Source organism: Erithacus rubecula, assembly GCF_903797595.1.
Source record: "Erithacus rubecula genome assembly, chromosome: 8".
NCBI lineage: Eukaryota > Metazoa > Chordata > Aves > Passeriformes > Muscicapidae > Erithacus > Erithacus rubecula.
Genome location: NC_136659.1, coordinates 27,735,775 through 27,752,913, shown reverse-complemented (window position 1 = coordinate 27,752,913; position 17,139 = coordinate 27,735,775). Strand labels below are relative to the sequence as shown.

The window sequence follows — 17,139 nt, the reverse complement described above, 5'->3', positions numbered from 1 at the left end:
GACACTTTTCTTCACCTGTTTTTCTATCTTTGTTCACTGAGGTCACAGGTAAGTGTGGGATTTTAAAAACATGTGCAGTTTATGACAGGAAAAACAACTAATGGTTATATTCCTGGCATTCTAAAAGGAAGGCCTGGTGCTAAGAGATTTCCAGCTCACTGCTGCAGATTTAAGAGATTTAGATACATTTCAGATAAGCAGCCACATTTAGGAGTTACCCACCCTCTCCTTGAACTCCTGAGCTTGATGTGCTCATCAGAAGGCTATCCCCTCTTGTCAGCTATCAAAATGTACACACAGCACTGGCCAAATAAGCCAGAGGTTACTCATTTGCTGAGGGCTTGCTCTACTTCTCTTCTGTTTGCTTAAAGTGCACATAAATCATACCAGACATTGTTACACATATCAAATATTTTCATGTACATCTATATCTCTTCAAGCATTGAACCAAAGCACTTTTGAACTAGAGAACTTCATCCTGGTTGGTGCTATAATGCTGCACAGCTTCCCTGCTCCCTACATTTTCATCCTGAGCTTGCTCTCTTGTTAGTAAGCTCTTTGGGATATAGACCCCTATTTAATTTCTTTGAAGAACTTTATACTTTTTTGGTGTGACACAACCCTGGATCAGGCAGGGAGAGAATCCAAGAGAGAATGAAGCTGTAAAATGAAGAAAAGCATGAAATTCTTCCTTGTCCCACAATTCCCAATCAGAAGAGGTTAGCTCGGATTCCCAGCCCTTCTGACATCTGGCACATCAACAAACTGGCTTTACAATTCAAGACTTTGAAAGGTAAGATCTAATGCAACTGCAGAAGCAAATTTTTGCTTCTAGAAGGACAATCATGGTTCCCCTTTTCTGCAAAATGCAGACAGAAGCAGGTTTTCTGTAGTATCCTGAGGAAGGTGACACCAAAAATGACTAATCTCTACAGAAGAGAGATCCCAAATAGAATCTCTCTTCTTTATCTGTGGAGATTAGTTCCTCAAAAACAATAATAGCACAAGTTATCCAGAAAAAAAAAAAATCCATCAGTCATAAAATGACATGCTTTCTGAAATTTTGGGTTTGTGTGGCGTTTTTTTTTAATATTGTATTAACCCATGAAAGAACTGTCATGTGCAAACACTTGAAATTTTCAGTGAACTGCTAATTGGCATTCCACACTTCTGCACCATTTCATGCACAAAACCAACTTCCACCTCACATCTCTTAATAATCTTGGTAGACCAAGCTTTGTATAATAACCTATTTCAATAATGAAATCTGCAAACACAAGGAAATCTATCTATCTATCTATCTATCTATCTATCTATCTATCTATCTATCTATCTATCTATCTATCTATCTATCTATCTCTTTGTCATCTTCCTCACATTTTTAAGTTATCAATCAATTTAGTGCAGCATTTTGGTTTTGGCCCATGTGCTTTTACAGAAAATTATTCCATGTAGTTTTTATCTACTGCTAGGAACTACACATGTTACTAGTTTATTGCTGCATCTTTCTAGGCTGATTACTTTGAAAATAGCTGTGTCTAATGGTGTCTAGGGTAGAGTTCAGGCCCTTAATCTGGACAAGTTTTTCCAGGACAATCTGCCACTGTACACTGTTTTACAGCTGTTTACTGTACACTATTTTACAGCTGTTTATTTTATTTGAGGGATTTTCATGGTAACTGTCTCTAAGTTCTCCAGAGTGCTGTGAGCCATCCCCATCAGCCAGAGAAAAGTGTTTGTTGTAAACATCAGGAGGAACACGAGGGGGAACACAGCAGGGGATCAGATACATGATCACATCAAACACAAACTGCATACCCCAGAATTCATTTCCCAAGTAGATGCTGAGATAAGGGGAATGAGGCAGCACTAGTCTGTATTAATCTATCTCTGGGGCTGTGCAAGGCAGCTCCAGGAAAAGGGTCCTTGCATTGATTCAGAGAGCTTTGTCACCTGAGTTTTACCATGAAAAGGCAAGAAGAGATGGCATCTGGAGGCCAGGAAGTACCAGCTAGAGAGAGTAAGAGGACTAGCTTAGATCTGATGTTCTTGACTAAAGATGAGTGATGTGAATCCCCTATTATGCCTGCAGGCTGAAGTTTAGGAGACTTATTAGGCTTTCTCTGATGTGATATCTCCTTTATGTTCTTTGCAGTTGTGACTCAGCTCTTCAGTACCAAAGATGAAATGTCTGTATCAGCACTCCTGCTGGGAAGTTGGGATGTAGAGACAAAGTTCAAAGCCTGATCCAGCTCTTACTGAAAAGAGTAAAAAGGATTTTACTGACTTGAGGGAGAATTGGGTCAGCCTTCTAACCATCTCCCCAAGATTACAGGAGAGAAAAAATGGCAAAGGGCTAAAGAAAGAACTCTGGAGGACTGGTCCCTGTTCTGTGCATAGACAGCAAGTAGAACTCCTGCCCAAAGAAACTACAGCACCATTCACATTGGCAAAACTGTAATTATGGAGCTGATTCTGCAGTTCTTGTCAAGCCTTATAAACCACTGTTATCCTTTATTACAAAGCTCAGTTACTGCTATCAGATTCTTTGCTCAAGCTACTTTGTTAAAATTAGCTCCAGTATTTGTTGAGGTTAACTGATCTCACAGTCAGGCCTTTGTGAAGAATTATATCTCTAGTAACTTGATATTCTAAAGCTAAAATAAGTGACCACAATGAAACATTTCTTTGATAAATAAATCTGGGGTTTAAGGAAGCATCCATCTTTGTCCAAATTCCTCCTCCCTTAAGAAGGGCAAAGGCTAAGTGCATATGATGATCTAATATAAGTTGTGATTTTATTCCATTTGAATTGCACATAATCAAATCAAGACTTATATTCTTACTTGTGCTCTATGGCTGTAATTCAAAACAGGCTTACCAGGAATTACAGTCACAGAACTTACACAGAACATTTCTCTGAGGTAATACAGCCACTTGCTCTGTCACTACAAGATTGTTCCCCACAATACACTAGAATGGAAACTTCTACAAACCTCTTAAAAAAATATCCAGGCTAATGAAATTTCCATCAGCACCTTCTTCCTCAGACTGTTCTTCCCTTAAATATGGCAATTCATCTTTAGTTTTTCTTGTCATAATTTCACCCCAGTTCTCCTTGCACTGATACCATACTGATACTGACTACTTTACACCTCCAGTAATTCCATTACTTCAGTGAATTGTATAAAATATTATGTATAATATATTGTATGTGCATGTTTTAATTACAAGCATATGACATTTTCCAGTATTTATTAGATGTGAAATATTCCCAGGAATGACAAGGTGTATACAACTCAGATTCTTCACTGACCATTGTGAAGAACCAAATATTTTTCCACGTATTGTTACTTTCATTTTCCCTCAGAGTTTACATACAAAATAACATGAATTTATTATTTGAATTTAAAAGGGTGACACACATTACATCAACTGCTGAAATGCTAGAAAAAGTTATTAAAAGCTACCCCCATACCTTCAAACTAATAAATAAGCAAGATTAGAATTAATAGCTGGGAATACATTAACTAAAATAATTTCTCTTTGTGCTATTTCATATTGAGTGCTTACTTTAGATTAAATAAAAAAAAAAAGTTGGCTATGGTGTTATTTCATCCCACCAATTGTTCATCTCAATCAGTAGGGCACTCATACATCAAGTAGAAAACACTCCACTACCACAATCATGCTAATTAACTCCAGTGTGATCACAACCATTATTCAATGACATGCCAGTGAAATATAGTGAAAAAATATTTTAAATTACATTTAAAATCACACATCTAATATTAATAAGTATATAAAGTCAAACAGATGCACATCTGTGTGTACACAGTACAAATACACAGAGAACAAAAGCTTGCTTGGCAAAGATCTACACTTCTCAGGGATCTTCAGAGTCAACCTGAGACCAAGAGAGGTGCACAGCTGGGAAAGCAAACTACATGCAGGCTCATTTTGTGTTTATAGGATATTTCAGTTTTTATTATCTGCCACCTTACTGGTCTTCTGGTAAAAGCATATCCAACGAGAATATTAAAATGAGATGATGAAATGCTCCTGGTGTTCCAATATTTTATGGCCTTTACAAGGATCTATAAGAATTAGGGAAGATATCTGAAATGGATGATTATTGGCTGGGTTTTGTTCTAGTGTTTTATCCTTGGTTATATACATGAAAATAGTTTGCTCCCTTCACTTTGTGAACATCCTAGTACAGGAACAGGAATGTGAAAGTGAGCAGCAGCAAGGAAAGAAGGACAAGGAAGACAACAAAACAGGAGTTCTGGTGCCAAACATTAAACCAAACTCATACTGCTCAGTGTTAAGCAGCACAGTGAGTGTACCACTAAAACAGAATTATCCTGCCCAATTTCATAATTGAGTAACTTGCAGGGTGCACAACTGAGAGCTGCTCAAGTGACTGGATGGTAACTGAGCCTTTGAAATTCAGCAAAAATGAGGAAAGCATTTTCTTTTGTGGAAATGACAAGGGAAGCACAAGAAGGCAAACTGTCAGGAGTGAAATGCAGCTCCTTTCGAAAACTTCTTAAATTATTAATATCATCAAAAAACCCAGGTGGTTCACAGCAAAGCTCCGCAACTTCTTTATGATAGGGGCAAAAGGGAAGGCAGGTGGAGAAATAAACATAGAGCAGCTCCAAGGTGAGCAGCAATCCAGGAGGGCATGGTATTGTTTTCTGTCCCAAAAGCTCACATCACATCTTTCCTGAGCCCTACAGACACGAGTGCAATCATGACAGCTTTATCAAGTCTGGTTGGTCTCTGGAACTGAAATAACTCCAGGCATTCTGGGTTTAATATCATGCTCATGGTTTGGAGAGTTCAAAGACACAGCAACGACAGTATTAAAAATCTTTGGACTGTCAGCAGCACTGGGAAAACCAGCACCAAGTACAACTTGAATCACAGTTGCCTTCAAAACAAAAGCAGAAATCAACTTGTGAGAATGTGAATTCTGTGAAATACCTTTTTTATAATACTTTAAATAAGACAGCAAAGCATTTTCTCTCTGTTTCCCCCACCACCACCACCAGCCTGACTCAGCTATGCCCTTATTTCCATTAATGTGAAGGTTAGCACCTGAAAGGTTCACATGAAAGGTGTCAGAACACCTTTCCTGAAATCCATTTGGAGTGGTATGGGATTGTTCATCAAATGAGATAATGTTTAATGGAAGAAAATCTAGCAAAAACTTTGACCCTCATTTTCCTGATCTTTCAGCTTGTGAATTCCCACACAGCTGAATATTCAGACAACTAGTCTGGAGTACACAGTGCTACATATATATCACATAAAAATCATTATTTCTGTCTGGTAATATATGACAAAAAGGCAACACAGGCTGCTGCAAAAAGGTAAGTGTACCATTAATGCATCACAAGACCTCCAGATTTGCAGTGAACTCTTTTTTTGCCATAAGTGAAAGGCCACCTCTGACAAGCAAACTGATTGTTGGCAGAAAAAAATACAGAGAAAGATAAGCCACATCCTTTTAGCACAGTCAGTGCACTGCTGCTACATGAAGAAGAGTGCAGAGATTTAATTAAATTTTTGCTGTTGCTCCTTTGAAATACAGGTTTCCTCTCTGACATGCTGCATAGCATCAGCTCCCATGCACCAGCCCAGGTGGGAGTGGTGCAGGAGATGCTCTCAGTGAGGGGATCACATCTTGTGGTGCCATGTCCTAGCCCTGTCTGTATTCCCTCAAGATTCAGAGGAAAGCAGGGAGCCCCTTGGTTTTCTCCTGGGTCCCTGTTAAATTTAATTTGCAGCAAAGAATCTCTTTAAAATTCATCACTTAAAAAAAAAAAAAAATCAGAATCTTTCCAGAATAAACCTCACACTTCAGTACACTGCCTGCCAGAAACAAACACACAGAATTAAACACCAACACTTCTGTCCTGTTTGCAATTTGGGAATTTCCATTTTGCAAAAGGAAGTTTCTAAAAATGCTTTGTGAGCAGGAATGGTAACACATCACCTTGCCACCACTCAGATAACATCCATCCCCATCTCCCTGCTCTCTGGGACCTCAGACAATTGCATGGAGAATGCCCCTCTGCTATCTACAATAATAAAACAGTCTCCCCCAGCTTCAATTAAAATTGAAGAAACTTTTTTACTTCACCTCCTTGTTCTAGCTGAGCATCTTTAGAAGCAGGTCAGCAAGATGGTCCCTTTGGATTCAGAATCCCTTCACTGTCAACATTAATTCATCTCTCTGTCATGCTTTACACACTGGAATTTGTTTCAAATGAGTAGAAACCATTCTCTGAATCTTATTAGATTTATAAACCAATTTTTCATCACCGTTCCTTCCCTGACATGTGAACTGTCTGTATGGCTTACCCATCAAATTAGTCCTTCAGAGGTGCCACCAAAGCAGGATGGACTTCTCTAAAACTTCAAAAGATTAAAGTCTCCTATAAAACCTAGGAAGATATATTGCATTCTAATATTGAGGAAAAATGGAAGAAGGTTTCACTACCCTGGAAGTAACAGGCCATTTTATTTATTTTATACCAGACTTATTCCTACACTTTAGAGATTTTCCAGACAGGAACTACCATTTCATGTTGGCCAGAAAGCACTCATGTGGGGTGCATTTTAAGAATGTGTTCTACTGTGTAAATGAAATTCAATTCAGCTTATCCATAAGTAAAACAAAGATTTAGAAAGATATCATGGCTTTATTTCTGGCTCTTATTAGGGGGCCACACATGATCTGAGATAAATATATCTTAATAATTACTTACAGTGAGAGATCTGGTACAGAGGCGTTCCCACCAGAAATGTTCATGATATAAACTGTACTGATTTTTGGCAAGTAGTAGATCTCCATGAATATTGCAGGCATATGAGATACTGCCTCTATAGTCAACATCTGCCATATTTTTTGCTATTAAAAAAACCTGACTGCTTTCTAGTGTATTCTTTATTTAGTGTTTCTGAGCCCTTCCTTCTCCCTATCCAGTCCCCTTCAAAAATCCCAAATCATCCCCCAAAGGATAACACTGGCCACGACATGAGACAAAGGCAAAGATCAGAGAAATTCTCTTTGAGTTGTCTTTTGATCTCTCTCTGCCTGCTGTCCCTGTGCCAAACCCCATCCTGGAGGCATGTCTAACAGGTCCAAACAGCAAGTCCTATTCCTTCCAACATTCTCATCCCAAAATAATCTCCTTTTTTCACATCCTGATGTTAGCACACAAATTGGGTTCTGTGGTCTGAAATACATATATATATATTTCTTTTTTCTGTCCCACATTTACATGCGCCTATAAAAAGCTAAATTTGCACTGGTGAAATGACCTAGTGACCCAATTCCCATCCCTAGGGGAGCACACTCAGGAGAGATGGGTGGTGTTTCAGCGTGGCTGCACAGCCCTGGCTGTGCTGTGGGGCTGCTTCTCTCCCATTCAGCTTTTGATGGTTCCACTGCTCTGCAGGACAGAGCAGCAGAGCCTGAGCAGTGCCCCTCACTCAGTGTCCACTGAGGGGATTGCTGGGGCACAAACAGAACTGGGAATCCTTTGGGAAGGGGCTGGAACTGGGAGGAGCAGCTCTGCACCCCGAGTCAGGAAAGGTTACCTTTTCCCAAAGGACAAACGGTGTGAATGCATTCCTGACTGGTAGTGTTTACCCGAGCCACTTTTTGGGTGGGAACAAACACCTACCTCTGATTTTACAGAGGGTTCAATTAGGCCTATTTTAAGCCTAAAACAAACCCAAGAACACAACAGAAAATAAGACTGACATGGTACCAGACCCTTCCCCACTATGGAGCACTGCAGGTTTCCAATTCTTCCTGTGCTCAGCTTTGAGATGTGGGCATTGACAAATCCAAGCTCTGGTTGTCAATATGAATCCTGGCCACTAGCAAAATAACCAGGAGGCAGAGGCCAAAACCCCAGTGCTCTCCAAGCAGAAACAGCCTTCATTCCACCCAACAGTGCTCTTGCTTCAGCTGACACATTTAACATGAAGGCTGCACCTCCCATTCCATGATATTAATGAGTCCCAACCACCCCTTCATGCCTTGCACTTCTGAACTGAGCTCTGACATTACTCCAGAGGAGGCAAGAGCAGGCTTGGCTCTCTACTTGCAGCAAAGCTGTGGATCTCACCAATATCACAGACTCACCTACGCTGCACAAAAAACAAACCTGCACTGACAAGATCTCATGCATTGCTCAAAACAGCCTGATAAAAATGGGAGTTGTGTGCTAATAGGAGCCATTGTTCTGGAGCACACCGTGGTTTCTATTCTATCAGCTGCATACTAAAACAGGCAGTGATGTTAAACTAACACGTGTGCACACCCTCACTGACAGTTCAGAGACACCTCCTGTCTCAGTTCCTGACTTCTTGCAAATTGTGGAATTGCAAATTCTGCAATTTCTTTCTCTCCAAACAAGTTTCATTTCAAATGTAGAGACATGAGAAGGCTGATTCTGCCTGCTTTTCTCATGTCAACCTTAGAAACTTTAGAATTTCTCTCCCTAGCTCAGCAAAGGAGAGGGCTCTGTGTTTCTGCATGTGGTGGTGCTCTGAACCAGACACTAAACAAAGGTGCCTAAATGCCTCAAACCAGAGGACATTTCCATAATGACACAAACCAGTGCTTCCTTGGGACTCAGTTATGCAAAACCAGACCTCACAGACCACAGCTATGGAGGGCAAGATTAATGGCTGGGTTACAAGCACTGGATCAACAAGTGAATTATTTATATGCACATTAGGATTTTTGTCCCTATTCACACTTGTAATTCCAGAAGAGCTCTGTAAATCCACTGAGGTTGCACTATTTTTATACAGGGAAAATTGAGATCTGAACACTAGCACAGGAAAATAAATTTTAAAAATAGGTTTATAGGCAATAAAAAGATGGTTGAATACTTTCAATTTATATATAATCAGTATAAAACCTCTGTAATACTCTCATAATGCAAGTGTAGTTTTTAGTCAATTCAAACACCTGATGAGGGACTGAGAACATCCTTCATCTGTACAATTACTGATCCATGATAGGGAAAGAAGAGAGGCACAATCACACTGCCAAGCAGCTTCTCTGCAGTGTCAAGTCATCAAACTGGATTCTCCACTCTTCAGAACAAGTTAATTATAAGCAATTTATCTGAAATTGGAAGTGTGATTTTGTTCTAAATTTTGTGCAGCAGAGTGATCAATGGAACTCAGTCTATTTCCAGAAAATTTGTACAATGATAACAAATACTTAAAATCTGTCCTTGAAAATTGTTTTTGCTCTGTTACTGCACACAAATCCCCAATATTGGCTTAATCTACATTAAATTTCCTTTTTACCAGTGTCTGCAAAGCAGCACATTTGTGATTGGCAGCAATGTCATAACCAGTTGTGCCATTCTTCTAAAGCCATCACTGGCTGGCCCAGAGGCAGCAGCACAGCCTGGGGCATCTTCTGCTGCTGCACTAGAACAGAATCACAAAGCAAAAATGCTGATACAATTCTCAGTGCCACTCCTGTCCCCTTGAGCCTCCCTGTTATCAATAGCTACAAGAAATTGAAGAATACCACTCCACCACCATTGCAAATGAGACTTGGACATTGCTGCAATTAATCTTCTGGAATCGATAAGGTGCAGTTTGATAACCCACTGGCCTGTCAATAAGAAGAGCACAGAGAAAAATGACCAGAAAGTTTAAAAGCCTTTAGATGATGATGGTTTTCATCAATACAGACAGGTCAGTCAGAAGAGCAGTGTTCTTTTCAAGTGGGTATGTTTCACAGAAATTGTCAGAGGTTAATACCTTTTTTTTCAGCTCTAGGTTTATTCAGCTGATACATCAGTACCATATTGAATATGTTTTTAGTACTTGGTTTATATAACACAGTGTTATAATTTTCCAGTGTTCTCTTTAATAAGTTTTGGGCATTGAAGAAACAAATTTCAGGATTTATCTTCTTTAAGAAACATTGGCTGTCTTCTGATTTAAAAAAAAAAAATTAGTTAAAATTCTCAGAATTCACCACACAACAGAAATTCTGTTTTCCAGAACTTCCAGAATTAAAAATATATATTTCCTAAACAGCTTCATTGTCTCCCTTTCTGCCATGGGAACAGCATTATGCATTTATAAGGAATTAAAAGAACATATTTTAAAGACACAAAATAAACCTACCCAAATAAACCAGTGATAGGAAGCTAGCTCCTGGCAATTGTAAAAAAATGCCAAGAGTTGAGATTTTATAGGGAGCATTTAGATTGTGAATCATGCTGCAGGAGGTTTAGTGAAAAGATCCAGCTGTCAAGTAATTTTGGAAGAGAAGAAACAGGAAAGAAAATCACCTTGAGCTGGAGGAGAGATACACTGAAATGCAAATTCAAAGACATGGCATAATAGATAGAGCCCTTCACACCACTGCCAGGAAAATCTCTGTGCCATTTATAGAGCCTGTCTAAAAACAGATTCCCCACCACCAATAGATCCTGGAGTACCACTGGCCACCAATTCAATTCCATTGCTCCCACAAGATTTGCCAGGCTGCTGGTACCAGAATCCCCATGGGACTGATACCCAGAATGTGCTCTGGAGAGTCCTTCCTTCCCATTTCCTCAGGGAAAACATCCCACATGCCCTGCTTCTGACTTAGGTCAGGCAGTCGGGTCCCCAGAGCCTCAATCTGCCCCAGGCAATCTGCCCAACCCTCCCCAGCCCTTCTGGCTCCTGGCCCAGGCCCTGCAGAACATTTTAGTGTCTCTGCTCTTGCAATGCAGAGAGGTCCCCAGGCACCCAGAGGTTCTAGGCTTGATGCACAGAGCTGTACCATGGCTCCCATGATGAACTATCCAGCCCTTAGGTTAGAAGATTTTGGATCCAGCATTCCCTACACAACCTTCACAGACAGCCCCTGTGCTGGCAGCTCCACTGATCTCTGCTGTCTGTGACTGCCAGATGCAGCCAGGAGGAGAAAAAAGAGTTCTGGAGCTCCTGCACCATGGTACAAAGGCCTGTGTAATCTGCTGCCAGTGGTCATTTTTTCCTCTTTGAGTAGAAGTGAATACATTTGCATAAATGAGGTGAACAGGAAAATGTAGATTATAGCTTCAGAATTTGCTAGTGGCCATGTAAAGGATGATGAAAATAAGAGTAGGCCTGATTTTTTGTTGCCTGTCTCATGCTTTTGTTATTTTAAAAAATATTTGGCATTAGTGAAAGGACAGTTATTATTGCCAACTTTAAACATATTTCTTACCAGGTTTAATTGTCTGCTTTCTCACTTTCTTGGCTTAATATTTCATCCTACATAGAATTTTAGTCACTCAACCCAAAGAGAAAAACTCAGCATGCCCACCAAGCTACTCCTTTCAACAACCAGGTAGGTCACAAAATTGTAAAAACTAAAACAAAATGCTGATTTATAAACCCACCCTAGGACAATGCTTCCTAAGTGCTCATTATCAACATGGACTCTTAATTTATTCCTAGCTGTTTTACATCAGTACTGAATTTCATGCCAAACTTTAGAATAACGACATCCAACAGAGCTGGAATTTGTATGGGAAAGAAATAGGTTTTTATCCTGAAGGCCAAACAAGTAGCTGTTTGCAATTCAGCTTTGGCCTGACTATTCCATTACCACACTAAGTTTCAAAGCAGTTCAAGTAAACCTATATGGGACTGAGAGGTCACAGAATACTATTTTTACCGGCAAAATTACTGGATCCTCTGGATATTCAACATGGCAAACAACATAACTGTATTTTTTCAACATATTTGCACCTAAAGTTCTTTTTATCTGCAAGGGCTTTTCAAAAACTCTGAACTGCCAGTATTTTAGGAGCAGCAGAGGGAGGGAATAGTCTAGAAAGGAATACTGGAGGACAAATTGCTTCTTAGATGAAGAACATCACCTGAGCTTTGATTTCTTAGAGCTGATACAGGCCTTTGGCTTCCAAGGTCTCTGCTGAAAGCCTTCACTTGCAGAAGAAACATTTATCTCCCTGAGATAAATAAAAGGAAGAACCGAATCTTAAAGGAACTGTGCATGTAACCAAGGTTAACTTTGATGGTACAAAGCCAGTGTCCAGGTGTTTAATCATCATCTTCCAAAGCTGTCTTGAAGGAAGGCAAGCACAGACACCCAAGAAGAGGAATAAATGGCTTCTCAAATGATAGAGTGCAATATCCAACATTTTTCTCACATTTTGTCTGGTTCTTCTTCTTTGCAATGATAGTCCACTGAATTGCATTTATGCCTTGGCAAAATGAATCCCATAAAACTTTCAGAGTCAGGAATAGAGGATCCAGCCCTGTACCTGCATCAAAACTGTTTTAGACACAGGGCCTGAACCAAGAGCAGCAGCACTGGACAAACCCCATGAACTCTGACAGTCACACTCAGCCTCAAGCCAACCTTATTGTGTTTGATAAGAAGGGACAACCCCACACATTTTGAGCCAAAGCTGTTCAGAACATGTGCTTTGTTGTGCTATTATAAACATCAGTCCCTTTGGACAACCATGAAAAACACACCAACTGTTGCATGCAAACACACACATACAGGTACTAAATACAAACCCATTCGTAGCTGTGAGCTTAATGTGGCCCGAGAGCCTTGAGAGCTGCTTCAAAGATCTGAGAGCAGCTTATCCCATAAACACAGAGGACAAGCACCACCTTGGCTTTAACATGGACTGCCCAGCTTCGCATTAAAAACAATAAAATATTAGGGGGGTTGTTTTTCTGGGTGACCTTGAAAAGCTTGGGTTTTGGCAGGGGTGGCAGAACACCATGGGATGGGGAGGGAGACAGCTTCCACTTCTGCATTATTTCAGTGCGAGACAGTGTTTGGTTAGTGGGGGTGAGAAGCGCGGGCTGCTTGTCAGCTCGGGCTGTTTGTTTGCAGCTCGGGCTGTTCCTTTGCCGCTCGGGCTGTTTGTTTGCAGCTCGGGCTGTTCCTTTGCCGCTCGGGCTGTTTGTTGTCAGCTCGGGCTGTTTGTTTGCAGCTCGGGCTGTTCCTTTGCCCCTCGGGCTGTTTGTTTCCCGCTCGGGCTGTTTCTTTGCCCCTCGGGCTGTTCCTTTGCCCCTCGGGCTGTTCCTTTGCCGCTCGGGCTGTTCCTTTGCCGTTCGGGCTGTTTCTTGGCCGCTCGGGCTGTTCCTTTGCCGCTCGGGCTGTTTCTTGGCCGCTCGGGCTGTTCCTTTGCCCCTCGGGCTGTTCCTTTGCCGCTCGGGCTGTTCCTTTGCCGCTCGGGCTGTTCCTTTGCCGCTCGGGCTGTTCCTTTGCCGCTCGGGCTGTTCCTTGGCCGCTCGGGCTGTTCCTTTGCCGCTCGGGCTGTTCCTTTGCAGCTCGGGCTGTTCCTTTGCCGCTCGGGCTGTTTGTTGTCAGCTCGGGCTCTCGGCGCGCTGCGAGCGCCATCTGCAGGAGGAAACCGGCGCTGGTGCCCGGCCGGGACAAACCGGGACAAACCGGGACAAACCGGGACAAACCCGGGACAAACCGGGACAAACCCGGGACAAACCGAACCGCGGCAACCCTAACGCACCTCTGAGGGAACAGCTCTAAAGGCACAAAGGCAGAAATGCTCGGTTCACACATTCACGAAACCGCTCAGGCCTGCGGCAGCGGAAACCAGGGATTATTAGAGCAGCTTCCATAGACGTTTTCCAAATTCTGCAGCACAGAAAGGCAGCGGTGCTCTGTGAGCACAGATTTTGATTAACTTTTGATTGCTGGGAAGGCCAGAAGAGAGGAAAATGATCTGTGACCCTCTCCTCAACAGGAGAAGCCCTTCCAACATGTGCAGTTCAGCTAGACAGTGCTGAAGTGTTGGGAGACTTTTCCAACTGGAAAGTATGCTGTTTTCAGGATAACAGTCCTGAATAAGGAAAAGTTAGACAGCCTAAAATGAAATTATCTTTTGATTTACAACACTAACTGGCTGGACTACAGTTATCTGATTTGCAAAAAATAATTCCAGCCAAGCAGAGAGGCCATCATTGGATCACTGTAGCTATATCCAGAGTGTTATTGCTTTGGTGATGTCTTGATAATACCTGGCTCCAAAATCAGCAGGCACTGTGCTGAGCCAGGCTGGCACTTGCACAGGGGCTGCCTGCAAACAGCACCAGCACTGACCGAGAAACAGTTGCAGGTATGGACAAGATCACAGCCTCCCTCCCAGGAGCTCAGGCTTTTTAATCCAAATTCAAACATTTGCCATCTGTGTCTTCCATGTAGTATAAACACAGTCAGAAAAATTGCCAGAGCTTTGTCTAAGCAGCAGTTATGAGAGAAAGAGACCCCAAATTACATTCCCTATTGCCCATGACACAGTGCTGTAGAATGACATTTTCTAAGCACAGCTGTATGCAGGAATGTGATCTATTTGGGCCATGCCTGATTGAATCATTACATCCAGATTTATCAATCTGCAGTTTCTAATCAGACATAGAGGGAGCATGTTCCACCTCTCAGTCTAGTGCTGTGGCAGGTCAGTCAATCAGAGCATTTCCCAGCACAGCTATGCCAGACACAAAACTCTGGTTTGCACGCAGTAAGGCAAGACTAGGAATGTTTTGCCCCCTGTTAAAAATGTCAAGAAGACTCCTGAAAATTGCTTCTAGTCTGACCTTTGCAAATGCCCTCCTGAAACAGCAAGAGATAAGAACAAATATATCAGAGCCAAAGAAAGTGGATTTTTGAGAAGAAATTTATACTAAATGGCAGGGTAAGCATTTTTTATCAGAGAACTGCTAATAGAAAATACTATTGCTTATATTGTCAAGCTCACCAGGTGTGTCAGGAGAACACTTTTTATATTGGTTTTTGTTTGTTTGTTTTTAAGAAAAACAAAATAACCATTTTAATCATCATTAAAGCTAGTAATTAACATTCTGATGAGGGGAATGGGCAAACTCAACAGTTCTTTAGGATGGTGTCATATCTGCTTTATTACATGGTTATATTGAGAAAAAGCCCTGCCAGTTATCCACCCTAGCTGTGGCAAAGATGTTTGCTGGCCTGAGAAAAATAACAAATATTTAAACTTAGAGTTAATTTCCAACTAACTGTAAATTTTTAAGCATCAAGAGGGGAGTGAGAAAGAATAAAAATTGGTTGTAATCAAAGTAGAGATTTATTCCCCAGCTATAAAATCAATCCCACTAGAAGCTTTTGCAAGAGAATTCCAGGTGTAATAAATTTATGGACTCTCCTCTTACCCCCACTTTACTCTGTCCAAAGCAAAGAGTATTGTATTCCCAAGCCCTTGACCTCAGATAAAGCCTGAGACTCCTTTCACTTCCCCTCACTGCATGTCCCATTTGCCAGCACCACATTCCAGTGTCACACTGCAGACAGGCCTCATAAATTAGCAATGATATTCTCATGTGAATGCACCAGAGCAAAGTGTTCTTGTCAAAGCTGTTGAGAAGGAACTAGGTTCAACCTGTGTCAATTATTTGTAATTAGGAAGCACCATAAACTTCATGTTCACAACAGTCCAGGCAGAGCAATGAGACACTCAGTGATTCTACCCATCACTTGTAAAGGAATCAGATTCAGAAGAACCCAAGAGGTTCTATAACCTCATAAATGACACCTTTTTCCTTTCCTCTGCATCCTCCTTTGAAACACCCACTTTTACCTGAATTCATGTGGTCACCTAGTGGAGAAGATTTATTTGCACTGAATTTGGCCTTGTGAAGTGAAAGGAAATGTGTCTGAATTTATCCACAGAAAGAGGTGGAAGAGAAGGAGGCCTAACAGGGAGGTGAGAAATGTCTTCAGGGTTTTTTGCCTGCAAACTCTGGTGTTCCCCCTGCTTCTTGACTGCTGCTTTCCACCTTTTGCTCCAGGCCCTCAGTCTCCACTGTTGGAGTTATGATTGATTTTTCCATTGCTCTCACTCATAATCTTTCTCCTCTATGTCCCAACAGAAAGTGCTACTTTCCCATAAGCTGCTTGTAATTTTTTATGGGCTTTGAGCCCTTTCATCAACCCAGTGTGGTGATTTTCTGATTGTAAGTCCTGCCACTACCCTGCTGTGCAGTGTGCATGCTGACTTCCAGACTTCAGAGACAGGATCCTGAGCAGCTCCAAATGATTGAAGACAGCAGCATGACCCAAAACAGTGATAGCTTTTTCTGAATATGCAAAACGAATAACAAAAATCAAGCCAGCAGTCTCTGGTTCACACTCTTACCTGTGCTACCTCTTCAAAATCATCATGTCTTTTTTGCAGTGCACGTGCTCTGTGTAGAGACTTCCCCACTCCTGTGTGTTTGCTCAGAAAGGCTTCCCCATGATTTTCAATCCAGTCCAGTACCTGCCAGAAAAGAAGAACATTCAGTTACCCCTCCTGTCTCAGCAGCATAGGAAACCTGTGAGGGTGAGGAGGGAACAGCTGCAGAGGAATGCCCTGTGCTTGCTATGGCTGAGCACAAGCAGCTCTGTCAAAATCCATCCTAACTGGAAAGAAGATAAATGCTCAAGGATGCTACTGCTAAATTAGGTTTATTGAATTTTTGCTATTCAATTTATTTTGACGTGTAGCTTAGTTATTGGAGCCTGGCAGATATTAAATATTTACTTTCACATAGATGACTTTTGGAGAAAGAGAATCAGAAATCTGGAATCTTTTACAGGAAGTACCTTCCTCCTCTGAGCTTGTGTAAACTGCAAAACAGCAACAGCTGATTTCAGATCTCAGTGTGAGAGGTAGGCCAAAAGCATGGTGGATGGATGAATTAAAATCTATTTTATCTGGGGAGAAGGCATTATCAGAGTTATTGGAATGAAAATGTTAAGAAACCTTCACTGCAGACCAGAAAATATTGACAAAGTGAACCCTCAAATTCTGCCAGGTTCTTTTATTGAGTTCCAAATGTAACTGATCCTTATGGAAAAGTATGATGACAAACCTGATACTCTGAGAGTTACAGATTATTCTCTTTTAAAAGTATGTTATCTGAAGCTAAGGGAATACATGTTACTTGAGCACTGGTATTTCCGTGACAGGTGGGGCTTCCTTCAGCAAGGAGCCCTGCACTCCCAGCAAGCTCTGGATCCTCCACTGGCTGAGGCCAATGGACTGGGATACAGCAGCTGGAGCTTCTGTCACTCTGAAG

General features: G+C 41.4%; 1 protein-coding gene across 11 annotated transcripts in view; it reads right to left on the bottom strand.

Moving 5' to 3' along the window:
* KALRN (kalirin RhoGEF kinase) overlaps window positions 1-17,139 on the bottom strand; it is a 457,536-nt gene that overhangs the window by 194,061 nt on the left and 246,336 nt on the right. For all 11 annotated transcript variants that reach the window (XM_079310809.1, XM_079310810.1, XM_079310805.1 and 8 more), the window contains exon 10: window positions 16,215-16,337. In XM_079310809.1, coding sequence (XP_079166935.1) covers window positions 16,215-16,337 — 123 coding nt within the window. The remainder of the gene's footprint in view (window positions 1-16,214; window positions 16,338-17,139) is intronic.